The sequence below is a fragment of the Oncorhynchus gorbuscha genome, linkage group LG01, assembly GCF_021184085.1.
Source record: "Oncorhynchus gorbuscha isolate QuinsamMale2020 ecotype Even-year linkage group LG01, OgorEven_v1.0, whole genome shotgun sequence".
NCBI classification, from domain to species: Eukaryota; Metazoa; Chordata; class Actinopteri; order Salmoniformes; family Salmonidae; genus Oncorhynchus; species Oncorhynchus gorbuscha.
In genome coordinates, this window is record NC_060173.1 from 81,843,349 (window position 1) to 81,857,611 (window position 14,263).

General features: G+C 39.8%; 1 protein-coding gene across 1 annotated transcript in view; it reads right to left on the reverse strand.

Annotated features, from left to right (window-relative positions):
• The window catches only part of LOC124043583 (rho GTPase-activating protein 6-like), a 61,156-nt gene extending 49,134 nt beyond the window's left edge, over positions 1–12,022 (reverse strand). The window contains exon 1 of the mRNA XM_046362318.1: positions 11,271–12,022. Coding sequence (XP_046218274.1) covers positions 11,271–11,699 — 429 coding nt within the window. The 5' untranslated portion in view covers positions 11,700–12,022. The remainder of the gene's footprint in view (positions 1–11,270) is intronic.
• Positions 12,023–14,263: the final 2,241 nt, after the last annotated feature.

Consider the following 14,263-nt stretch of genomic DNA (forward strand, 5'->3'; position numbering starts at 1 on the left):
AGATAAAAGTCTGTTTTTTTTTTTGCCTTGGGCTTCAGGGCCTCCTAATGTAAAATCTATAGGTGTACCAAATGGTTAGGTGATCATGAATTAAGAGCAGTCGGATTACGTAATAGTCAAATGTATTTTAACAAAAGAGAAGATAATCATATCGAAAGTGATGTGATCATTGCATTGTGAATGGACATTATATGAACATGTATTGCAATGAAACAATGATTACGTTTGGTGTAAAAGTGACTGTATGATTTTGTGTGTCGTATTTAGTATTCAATTGAAAATGTACTTAGAGGTTTGAAATAACTGCCATTTAGAAGATCCATTTTGAGTTTTGTACTAAGAGTTGTGAAAATGTACCACACTCTTGTGAAAATGTACCACACTCTTGTGAAAATTGCACCACACTCTTGTGAAAATTGCACCACACTCTTGTGAAAATTGCACCACACTCTTGTGAAAATTGCACCACACTCTTGTGAAAATTGCACCACACTCTTGTGAAAATTGCACCACACTCTTGTGAAAATTGCACCACACTCTTGTGAAAATTGCACCACACTCTTGTGAAAATTGCACCACACTCTTGTGAAAATTGCACCACACTCTTGTGAAAATTGCACCACACTCTTGTGAAAATTGCACCAAAGCGATAAATACAACAGAAACATTTCCCCCCAATTTTGTTTAATGTGATTAAAAACCAAGCGTTCTCTCCTCTCAATTAAGGCATTTATTTTGTCCTGCCCAATGCATTTGCTGCGTAGTCAAGACAATTAAGGGTTAGGCTCGTGAGATCACTTTGAAATAAATCTTAATCCCCATAAGCTTTATTAAAATATCAAGTTTGGGAGCAGCACGACAGCGATTGGACATCGTCTTTTCATCTCTGTAGGCTATTTGGCATTATTTTAGCCAGCCCCTGTTATCATTTAGGATGTGCGTAAAAGCCTACATGGATGGGTTATATGCCCATCATGGAGAGGGAGATGAGAGGATCCAGTGACACTCATATTTAGAAACATTTACGTATCACGGCATCCCCGGACATATTTTGGTATCGCCAGCGCTAAAGTTTACCATTGCATTAGGTTTGCTAAAATAGAGCTCTCTATACGGAAACTATACAATGATGCGTTGGGCATTGAACATCCACTTAAGAGACCACATTTAGTGGACATGCATGGTACATCTAGGTGAAGTGGACATTACGTAAGCCAAATGAATGTACCTTACAGAAACAGAATATCTGTGGACATTGTAACGACTCTTAGATCTTGGTCTGAACCTTTAACAACCCAATGGAAAGCTTCACATACTGCAGTTCCTTTGTCCTAAACAAAGACCAGAGGTTACAGGACATACTGTACATCTAATCAAAGGAGAGAAAGAGGGAACTGCAGGCTGTAAGTAGGGGGCTGCGGTGCAGGGTTTCGTACAATGGGGAAAACAATGTCAAACTGACTTCACTGTTGTTATTGGGTCAGTCCAAAGTCTCTTAGATACAGCAGGAACAAACGACCACAGTCGCATATTATGACACCTTGGGATCCAACACGTGACTGTGGTTATTGACCTGAAATGACATGTACAGTTGAAGTCAGAAGTTTACATACACTTAGCTTGGAGTCATTAAAACTTGTTTTTCAACCATTCCACAAATTTCTTGTTAAGAAACTATAGTTTTGGCAAGTCGGTTAGAACATCTACTTTGTGCTTGACACAAGTCATTTTTCCAACAATTGATACAGAGAGAAAATTTCATTGATAATTCACTGTATCACAATTCCAGTGGGTCAGAAGATTACATACACTAAGCTGACTGTGCCTTTAAACAGCTTGGAAAATTCACAAAAATGATGTCATGGCTTTAGAAGCTTCTGATAGGCTAATTGACATCATTTGAGTCAGTGGATGTGTTTCAAGGCCTACCTTCAATCTCAGTGCATCTTTGTTTCACATCATGGGAAAATCAAAAGAAATCAGCAAAGACCTCAGAAAAGAATTGTGTAGTCCTCCACAAGTCTGGTTCATCCTTGGGAGCAATTTCCAAACACCTGAAGGTACCACGTTCATCTGTTCAAACAATAGTATCCAAGTATAAACACCATGGGACCACACAGCCGTCATAGCAATCAGGAAGGAGACGAGTTCTGTCTCCTAGAGATGAATGTACTTTGGTGCGCAAAGTGCAAATCAATCCCAGAACAACAGCAAAGGACCTTGTGAAGATGCTGGAGGAAGCAGGTACAAAAGTATCTATATCCACAGTAAAACAAGTCCTATATTGACATAACCTGAAAGGCCGCTCAGCAAGGATGAAGCCACTGCTCCAAAACCGCCATAAAAAAGCCAGACTACAGTTTGCAACTGCACATTGGGACAAATATAGTCTTTTTGGAGAAATGTCCTCTGGTCTGATGAAACAAAAATATAACTTTTTGGCCATAATGACCATCGTTATGTTTGAAGGAAAAAGGGGTATGCTTGCAAGCCGAAGAATACCATCCCAAAAGTGAAGCACGGGAGGGACTGGTGTACATCACAAAATAGATGGCATCATGAGGGATGAAAATTACGTGGATATATTGTAGCAACATCTCAAGACATCAGTCAGGAAGTTGAAGCTTGGTCGCAAATGTGTCTTCCAAATGGACAATGAACCCAAGCATACTTCCAAAGTTGTGTCAAAATGGCTTAAGGACAACAAAGTTAAGCTATTGGAGTGGCCATCACAAAGCCCTAGTCTCTATCCCATAGAAAATTGGTGGGCAGAAATGAAATAGTGTGTGCGACCACCATCTATGTCAGGAGGAATGGGCCAAAATTCACCCAACTTATTGTGGGAAGCTTGTGGAAGGCTACTCAAAATGTTGGACCTAAGTTAAACAATTTAAAGGCAATGCTACCAAATACTAATTGAGTGTATATAAACTGAAGACCCACTGGGAATGTGATGAAAGAAATAAAAGCTGAAATAAATCATTCTCTCTACTATTATTCTGACATTTCACATTCTTAAAATAAAGTGGTGATCCTAACTGACCTAAGACAGGGAATTTTTACTAAGATTAAATGTCAAGAATTGTGAAAAACTGAGTTTAAATGCATTTGGCTAAGGTGTATGTAAACTTCCGACTTCAACTGTACCTAAAGTTTGTTAGTCTTGTCAGTTTACGGACTTAACTCCACACTGACCATGGTCATGTGAATCTGTAGAATCTCACACCAAGGTGCCTTCATCTTAACTGAACTGGCTAAACTGTAGTCTGGATTGGCCTCTGCTGTTCTACCACATTCTTGGGCAATGAAGCAAATGGTAGCACTGGCACTTGACTCACACTCCCAAGAGCTTTCAACTATTATTAAATAGCATTGAAGAAGGGAAACAATTAATAATTATACGCATAAATCTGATTTAACATTGGTAATGAACATCTGTGCTTCATAACACTATAATGCAAACTACATAGCTACAGTAAGTCACTAATAAAATATTCAATCATTACCATTGATGAGTCACATTTCAACTAATTTTAATCCAGAAGACAAACTTAATTGATTCATCATGTAGATTCCATTTTGAACCAGTGTTTTAAGGCAACACAACATTTACTTAAATGTTACCTAGATATAACACAAGGAAATATACATAAAGCCCACTAATCAACTTCAATGTGGTGTTGTAAACACTGGCAGCTGATTTTCAGAGCATGACCACCATGAGCCCCAATGGCACAATAAATCCTATTAAGTATTCCACTGTCATAGACCTACACCCCTGCTATTAATCAGCCTCAATCGTATTTACAGTGATTACATTTCTGAGGGATCTGGCTTTGGGTTCGGAGCCCTTGCTGATGACTGTGGTATGAAGAAACCAGAAGCCCGGTCTTCATTAAAACCTATCATAATGTCACCCTTTCAATACATATTGGTAATGCTAAATAAACAGTACAGCCGTGGATACCTTCTTAGGGTCGTGCTGCTACTGGGACTTGATGTGCACAGGAATCGCTCCATTTATCATTCACCTTCAAGGATTGCCACTGAATTAGTGAGCTGTTCTGGCTTCTCATGGCTGTTGGACACTCTAAATAATACTGTAAAAAGGCATCTTCGGCATTAAACAACCTCCAAGAAGTGAACAGCCTTCTGCTTTTGTTAAGTCTGAATTACCCTTAGTGACCTAAGGGTTTGTGCATGACAAGAGCTCCAGAGGAGTGTGACATTATGACATGACACCAGTAAAGCCTCTCTCCTTGGCTAAGACCATCATTAAATTAGCAATACTTACTCCAGTCCCATGTCGCACATGGCAGAGCAATTCACCTGCTAAATGTAGCGGAGCTGCAGCAGCAACAACAATAACTGTCTTGTCAGACACTTTCATGATCCGAAAGCACTGATGTGTCTTGGGAACAGGTGAGTAGAAGCTACACTCGTTACCAGTACAGATCTGTACTTCACATTCTGCACATTCTTACAACAAAGAATATTTAAATCCAGGGTCAAAGGGTGACCAACTCAGAGTAGGACATGCCGCTATACTCTGAGAAAAGGGTTCCAAAGGGGTCCTTAGGCTGTCCCCATAGGAGGACCCTTTTAGTTTCCAGGTAGAATCCTCTTTAGTTCCACACTTATGGAAAAAACACATGATTTTACGTGACGTTTGTCATGCACAAGAGTGTGCAAAGCTATCTTGTTATGATGTGGATTTTCACATGTCAAATCATGCGAAACCATGTGTTTTTGGAATGCTTCAAATGTGACATTTCACATGGAGTTTCACATGTGGATTAAAATGTTCACATCAGATTTCACAGGTGATGCCCTACAAACAAAAATGAGTCACGACATTCTTATCCTCCTGCTATGCCACCCTGTCTGTGTCCATAACGGATTTCTACACTTTGGACTTCAAAGTAAATCTCAGCTTTGTTAAAAATACATTCAAGGCCTTTATGGTAGAGTGGCCAGACGGAAAGACACTCCTCAGTAAAAGGCACATGACAGTCCGCTTGGAGTATGCCAAAAAAGTACCTAAATGCCTCTTAGACCATGAAAAACAAGATTCTCTGGTCTGATGAAACCAAGATTAAAATCTTTGGCCTGAAGTCCAAGCATCACGTCTGGAGGAAACCTGGCACCATCCCAACGGTGAAGCATGTTGGTGGCAAGCATCATGCTGTGGGAATGTTTTTCAGTGGCAGGGACTGAGAAGCTAGTCAGGATCGAGGGAAAGATGAATGGAGCAAAGTACAGAGAGATCCTTGATGAAAACCTGCTCCAGAGAGCTCAGGACCTCAGACTTGGGCGGAGGTTCAATGGGACAACAACCCTAAGCACACAGCCAAGACAACGCAGGAGTGGCTACGGGACAAGTCTCTGAATGTCCTTGAGTGGTCCAGCCAGAGGCCGGACATCTCTACAGAGACCTGAAAATAGCTGTGCAACGACTCTCCCCATCCAACCTGATAGAGCTTGAGAGAATCTTCAGAGAAGAATGGGAGAAACTCCCCAAATACAGGTGTGCCAAGCTTCTAGCAAGAAGACTCAAGGCTGTAATCCCTGCCAAAGGTGCTTCAACAAAGTACTGAGTAAAGGGTCTGAATACTTATGTAAATAATGATATTTCAGTTTTACATTTTTTATAAAATTGCAAAAATGTCTAAAAAAACTGTTTTTGCTTCGTCATTATGGTGTGTTTAGATTGATGAGGGTAAAATGTTAGTTGAACATAATTTAGCTGAACAGCAATAACACATTGAATTACACATTTGAAAACATGATCACATGAAGTGTTCCAAAAACACATTGACACATGACACATGATAACATGTAACTACACTTATCCATTGCTGTTAATTTTGTGGTAAATTTTACAGTCATTATATGGTAAATGTCTACAGTAATAGGATACTGTATTAGTGTATTGCTATATATTTACTGTCAATCACTGTCAATCGCAATACAACCTTCCTGCAAATTAACTTGGCATGCCTCCAATGAAATTGTATTTAAACTTATAAAATACTGTAGAGGTGCTTATGCAACAAACTGTTTTTTTAAATCCTGTAATTATACAGTAAGTTACCGGCTACTGAGTTGCGGTGAAAATAGTGAAAACAACGTTTAATGCATTTCTACAGCGTAACTGTATTTTCTGAGTAAATATACAATGACAAACTGTTATCAGGAAGTACACAGAAATGTGGATTTATTTATTTTCAAGAGCTTAAAATTAGGAATTAGATTTTGGATTGCTTTCTGAATTGAATGGAATTTAAAGAAAGAATATACCCACAATCACTAATTCATGTAATTTACAGTGTTAAATAACACAATGTTTTTTTGTGAACAAATGTTTAATTTTGTCGTTATAATAAGGTTGGTAGCAATGTGAAAATCATTTTCGAAATCTGTTGCAGCGCACATCAACTACAAAACCCACAATGCAATGCTGTCTATGGCCTGGTTGACAAGCTAGCTAGTAAAGGTTGCTACACACAGTAATACCAAAGTTAATATCAGCATGTGAAGGAGCTAGTTATATGTAAAATAACCCAAAAACAATTTAGGAGTTAATAATCTCATCATGTTCAACCTGAAGAGTGGTTTATTTGAGAGAAGGGAACCTTCCGTGTTATGACATCAGCCAGTTGTGAAATCTGACATGCATGAGCGATGTTTTCGAAAATGTAAAAATCGTATTCCTTTTCAATTCCAGTGTAGTGAGAGCAGCATTTTTGCAATGCTAAATCATACCAGACAAATGTCTGTCTGCTTGAATGCCAATAGCTCAGATACACATGAAAACATGAAATGACTCGGATATCGATAGAACACACAGTACCAGTCAAACGTTTGGAAACATCTACTTATTCAAGGATTTTATTTTATTTTAATATTTTCTATATTGTAGAATAACAGTGAAGACATCAAAACTATGAAATAACACATATGGAATCATGTAGTAACCAAAAAAGTGTTAAATCAATCAAAATATATTTTATATTTGAGATTCTTCAAAGTAGCCACCCTTGGCCTTGATGATAGCTTTGTGCACTCTTGACATTCTCTCAGCCAGCTTCATGAGGAAAGCTTTTCAACAGTCTTGAAGGAGTTCCCACGTATGCTGAGCACTTGTTGGCTGCTTTTCCTTCACTCCAAATCTCAATTGGGTTGAGGTCAGGTCATCTAGTGCAGAACTCCATCACTTTCCTTGGTCAAATAGAATTTACACAGCTTGAAGGTGTATGTTGGGTCATTGTCCTGTTGAAAAACAAATGATAGCCCCACTAAGCACAAACCAGATGGGATGGTGTATCGCTGCAGATTGCTGTGGTAGCCATGCTGGTTAAGTTGGCCTTGAATTATAAATAAATCACTAATAGTGTAACCAACAAAGCCCCCTGACACCATCATACCTCCTCCTCCATACTTTACGGTGGGATCCACACATGCAGAGATCCATTCACCTACTCCGCGTCTCACAAAGACATGGCGGTTGGAACAAAAAATCTCAAATTTGGACTCATCAGACCAATGGACAGATTTACACCGGTCTGATGTCCATTGCTTGTGTTCTTGGCCCAATCAAGTCTCTTCTTCATACTGGTGTCTTTTAGTAATGGTTTCTTTGCTGCAATTTCGACCAGGAAGACCTGACTCATGCAGTCTCCTCTGAACAGTTGATGTTGAGATGCGTCTGTTACTTGAACTCTGTGAAGCATTTATTGGGCTGCAATTTCTGAGGCTAGTAACACTAATGAACTTCTCCTCTGCAGCAGATGTAACTCTGGGTCTTCCTTTCCTGTGGCAGTCCTCATGAGAGCCAGTTTCATCAGAGTGCTTGATGGTTTTTGCGACTGCACTTGTAGAAGCTTTTAAAGTTCTTGACATTTTCTGGATTGACTGACCTTCATGTCTTAAAGTAATGATGGACTGTCGTTTTTCTTTGCTTATTTGAGCTGTTCTTGCCATAATATGGACTTCGTCTTTTATCAAATAGGGCTATATTCTGTATACCACCCCTACCTTGTCACAACACAAATGATTAGCTCAAACGCATTAAGAAGGAAAGAAATTCCACAAATTAACTTTTAACAGGGCAAACCTGTTAATTGAAATTCATTCCAGGTGACTATCTCATGAAGCTTGTTGAGAGAATGCCAAGAGTGTGCAAAGCTGTCATCAAGGCAAAGGGTGGCTACTTTGAAGAATTTCAAATATAAAATATATTTTGATTTGTTTAACACTTTTCTGGTTACTACATGATTCCATATGTGTTATTTAATAGTTTTGATGTATTCACTATTTTTATACAATGTAGAAAATATTAAAAAATAAAGGGAAAACACTGGAATGAGGTGTGTCCAAACTTTTGACTGGTACAGTAGCTCAGAGTTAAACAAAAACAATATAACATTAAAAACATTCATTGACCTCAACATTGCTTAGCACACTTTGGTACTCAACCACACCTAGGATTTGAACTCACAACCTCTTAGCTTGTAGAGTCATGCGTTTTACATAAGCATTAACTGCTATGAATATGGGACCAAATACTAAACATTTTAAAACTACTTTAATGCACATACAGTGAATTTGTTTCAATACTTTTGGTCCCCTAAAATGGGGGGACTATGTACAGAAAGTGGTGTAATTTCTAAACAGTTCACCATGATATGTAAATAACCTCAAATAAAGGCAGACAATATGTACTTTAACCTCATAGTCATTGTATCATTTCAAATCTAAAATGCTGGAGTATAGAGCCAAAATAACAAAAAATGTGTCATTTTCCCAATAATTATGGTGGGCACGTAATACTGACGGTACAATTTCCTTTCTTTCCCAATTTCCCCTTTTTTGTGAACAAATGTGCTATACCCTTTCCAAAGATCCATGTTTACATCCAACCACTTCATACAGATGAATTACCTGATGCATGAAAAAGGTCACGACTGGGCTGATGGAAACATCAAATGCCGGTACAATTTTCTAAATGTCGAAAGACAATTTGTTCTTTCGACATGGTGGGATCTTTTTGTGATGTCATATGTTGTGTGGGCCTCCCACCACGACTCGGGAAAGCATGCAGTCGTGGGGAAAACATGCAAATTGTTTTATGCAGACTTTAAAATATTCAAATTGAAAATTTGTCGCAAATTGGATGGGAACCTAGCTTGTGAAAGGCAGCAATACGCAACATACCGTCTAGTCTGCCGGAAAGCAACATGAAGAAGAAGAATAACAAGAAGATGAAGGTTGAGCACTTATTTTGACATTGTAAGTTGTGCAATCATTTTTAAGAACTTAACAATTAAAGGTCAATAACAGTCTAAATCATATTTTAATGATTTGGATGATATTTGAAGGTAACCAGATGAGGGTATGATGACCAAAGTATGAAAAATGACTGTTACTATGACATTGATAAAGTTTGATTATAAGGTTACTGGTCCATGTCAAACACTTGGATTCATTATTAAGGGGGCAAGGTGACATCACCTGAACTCTCATTCTAATACACCAAATGTACCACAATATTCTCTTAACAGAATTTAAATAAGTACCGCTTTGTAACCAACATCTGAGAAGGCGTGTTTGGAGATGGGCATGGTATAAATAGCTACTGGTGCCAAAATTTGACTGTAGTGTGTCAGCAAATATAATTAAAAGTTTACCCTATTGATCTATGGGAAAGATACTTGTATTTTTGCCCTTTCCTCTGTGTTTGGTCTCAGTTAGTTACTGTGAACCGCATCACAAGAGACATGCCAAATGGGGATATAAAAAAAGATAACCTGTATATATAGTTGATGCAAATGTAATGTTGGTTGAGTTGCTTTGTGTATCACCAAATTAGCTTGAGATTATTTTTACGGCAATCTGCTCACTGCATCCTCATTGCTTGACATAGGCATTTCAAAGAGCTGTCAGTCAAGGCGAGCTCATGAATATATTTCCCCACCCACTGGGAGACGAGTCAGGATCGAGGGGAAGATGAATGGAGCAAAATACAAAAAGATCCTTGATGGAAACCTGCTCCAAAGCACACAGGACCTCAGACTGGGGCGAAGGTTCACCCTCCAACAGGACAACAACACAGCCAAGACAACACAGGAGTGGCTTAGGGACAAGTCTCTGAATGTCCTTGAGTAGCCCAGGCAAAGCCTGGACTTGAACCTGATCAAACATCTCTGGAGAGGGAAAGGGGGAAACCTAGTCAGTTGTACAACTAAAATGTGTCATCTGCATTTAACACAACCCCTCTGGTGCAGGGGACATCCACATCATCGGGCACCCAGTGAACAGTGGGTTAACTGCCTTGCTCAGGGGCAGAACAACAGATTTTTTACCTTTTCAGCTTGGAGATTCAATCCAGCAACCTTTCGGTTCATGGCCCAAGACTCCTACCCGCCAGGCTACCTGCCATCCAGAAAATAGCTGTGCAGCGACACTCCCCATCCAACCTGACAGAGCTTGAGAGGATCTTCAGAGATGAATGGGAGAAACTCCCCAAATACAGGTGTGCCAAGCTTGTAGCGTCATTCCCAAGAAGACTCGAGGCTGTAATCACTGCCAAGGGTGCTTCAACAAAGCACCGAGTAAAGGGCCTGAATACTTAAGTAAATATAAAATGTTTGGTTTTTTTGTTATAAATTTCCAAAAACCAATTTTTGCTTTGTCATTATGGGAGTTGTGTGTAGATTGAAGAGGGGAAAAGCAATTTATTACATTTTAGAATAAGCCTGTAATGTAACATTTGGTAAATGTTAAGGGACTATAGGCTATAACTACAGTTTCTATAGGCTATACAGCTATAGGCTACAGGTTTTTGATATGGCACATCCACCTTTGTCAGACAGCAGTTTGTGGTGACATCATACTGTCTAATTGACATCCTATTGCTCAATTGTGAGTGTTTCAGACATGTCACAACAAATATACAATTGAAAGATAGAATGGGAATTTCCCAGGAAAACAGGTGTAAATATTACTATGACTCTATACATGTTTTTGAACCTTGTAATTGACTGTTGCACTGTAAAACTAGGTGGTCATGTCACCATACCACTACAAATGCTACTACTTCCACCTCGACCTTCAATCATAATCATCATCACCTTCATTCGCGTGCTTATCTCTGTGTAATACAACCTGTTGTCTACATCATGGACAATTTGATCAACAATAATATAATCGTGATCACAATCATCATCATCAACAGCATCAATAAAACTGTAATTTTAAGACTTGCTTACTTCAGATTTCCATGCAGCATTTGAATGAGGGATGGATGGTGGAGATGGCTTCTTTTGAAGCCACTTTTTCGGTGAAAATAAAGTGTTTGAGCTTCCGGTTGGAGTATATGGGCTTCTTTTAGTGGCTTTTGAATCATAGTCGAAATGGCCAGAAGTATCCAAGTATATTGACAGGCTTGAGGATGCAGATTGACAGTGTTTAACTCCGGCTGTAGTAAGGCGCGCGTCTAGTTTGGAGAGGCTTTCGTTTGAGGCTCGGAGCGACTTTTGATCATCTGCTTGACCAGATGTCCCATCCGGTTCAGTCCCATCGCGTTTTATCAAAGCTGGGTCCAAACTTATAGTCTTTCTCAGTCTCCGTTTGGACCTTGTTTCGGATGTTTGCGAGGAGCATGAGAAAACGCTGCTCAGCAACCCGTGCGCGGACATATCGTTATTCTTAACGTTTCACAAAGTAACCCAGGCTACTATATCGAGTTCATTAAAGCGATCAGAGATTAAATGGTTACCTTGAATAACCATAATCACATGCCTTCCATTCTCAGTGGTAAGGCCGGCTACCTGTTGCGCCCCATACGACCCTGATATTTAACCAAGAAAACCCACAAACAAAAGTAATTCGCTCAGCTATAGTTCTTCTTTGTTAGTTCTTCCTTTTCATAATTTACAAGAAAAGGGATGGTGGTATAGTTTCACAACCGTGCACTCTTGCGTGTCATCAAGCTTCGCCCCTCTGAGTAATAAGAAATAGATGCATACATCTGACTCATCGCATGAAAACCGCTCTTCTCCCAGTCCCGCCACCGTCATAATTAAATGTGATTTCACATCCATAAAATATATTGGAATGTAATATAATAAGATGTGGTTTTGTGGGGTACACTGAAGAAAAAGGTTCTTCCTCAGTTCTTAAGGTTCCGTGGATAACTATTTATTAGCATACAGCACATTGGCCAGTGTTAAAGACCCAGTGCAGTCAAAACGTGATGTTTTTGTTGAATATATATCGTTTTATAAACACACTGTTGGAATAATACTGTGGAATTGTAAAAATGATGTTAATACCCTTTTAATGTAACAGCTGTTTGAAAATACCACCTGAAATTTCAGCCTATTTTAGTGGGATTGAGTTTTGGCCTGCCTGGTGACATCACCAGGCGGTTTATTAGTTGATAGACAAATAAATAGTTCCAAACCTCTGCCAATAACAGCTAGTTTACAGTTTTCCCCTCCCCACTCAGACTACTCCCAGACAGTCCTAGTAAAATTATTGCTTGAGAAATTGCTCTTTGCTAAGAAGCTACACTACATGGCCAAAAGTATGTAGACACCTGCTTGTCAAACATATCATTCCAAATTCATGGGCATTAATATGGAGTTGGTCCCCCTTTGCTGCTATAACAGCCTCCAGTCTTTTGGAAGGCTTTCCACAAGATGTTAGAACATTGCCATTTACATTACATTTACATTTAAGTCATTTAGCAGACGCTCTTATCCAGAGCGACTTACAAATTGGGACGTGCTTCCATTCAGCCACAAGAGCATTAGTAAGGTCGGACACTGATGTTGGGTGATTAGGCCTGGCTCGTGGTCGGTGTTTCAATTCATCCTAAAGGTGTTCAATGGGGTTCAAATCAAATCAAATTTTATTTGTCACATACACATAGTTAGCAGATGTTAATGCGAGTGTAGCGAAATGCTTGTGTTTCTAGTTCCGACAATGCAGTAATAATCAACAAGTAATCTAACTAACAATTCCAAAACTACTGTCTTATACACAGTGTAAGGGGATAAAGAATATGTACATAAGGATATATGAATGAGTGATTGTACAGAGCACCATAGGCAAGATACAGTAGATGGTATCGAGTACAGAATATACATATGAGATGAGTATGTAAACAAAGTGGCATAGTTAAAGTGGCTAGTGATACATGTATTACATAAGGATGCAGTCGATGATATAGAGTACAGTATAGACGTATGCATATGAGATGAATAATGTAGGGTAAGTAACATTATATAAGGTAGCATTGTTTAAAGTGGCTAGTGATATATTTACATCATTTCCCATCAATTCCCATTATTAAAGTGGTTGGAGTTGAGTCTGTGTCAGTGTCAGTGTGTTGGCAGCAGCCACTCAATGTTAGTGGTGGCTGTTTAACAGTCTGATGGCCTTGAGATAGAAGCTGTTTTTCAGTCTCCCGGTCCCAGCTGTGATGCACCTGTACTGACCTCGCCTTCTGGATGATAGCGGGGTGAACAGGCAGTGGCTCGGGTGGTTGATGTCCTTGATGATCTTTATGGCCTTCCTGTAACATCGGGTGGTGTAGGTGTCCTGGAGGGCAGGTAGTTATCCCCCGGTGATGCGTTGTGCAGACCTCACTACCCTGCAGTGTGGTTGAGATTGCATCGTCTGTGGACCTATTTGGGCGGTAAGCAAATTGGAGTGGGTCTAGGGTGTCAAGTAGGGTAGAGGTGATATGGTCCTTGACTAGTCTTTCAAAGCACTTCATGATGACGGAAGTGAGTGCTACGGGGCTGTAGTCGTTTAGATCAGTTACCTTAGCTTTCTTGGGCACAGGAACAATGGTGGCCCTCTTGAAGCATGTGGGAACAACAGACTGGTATAGGGATTGATTGAATATGTCCGTAAACACACCGGCCAGCTGGTCTGCGCATGCTCTGAGGGCACGGCTGGGGATGCTGTCTGGGCCTGCAGCCTTGCGAGGGTTAACACGTTTAAATGTCTCACTCACCTCGGCTGCAGTGAAGGAGAGTCCGCATGTTTTCGTTGCAGGCCGTGTCAGTGGCACTGTATTGTCCTCAAAGCGGGCAAAAAAGTTATTTAGTCTTCTTGTAGTCTTCTTCTTGTAGTCCGTGATTGACTGTAGACCCTGCCACATGCCTCTTGTGTCTGAGCCGTTGGAATTGAGATTCTACTTTGTCTCTGTACTGACGTTTAGCTTGTTTGATAGCCTTGCGGAGGGAAT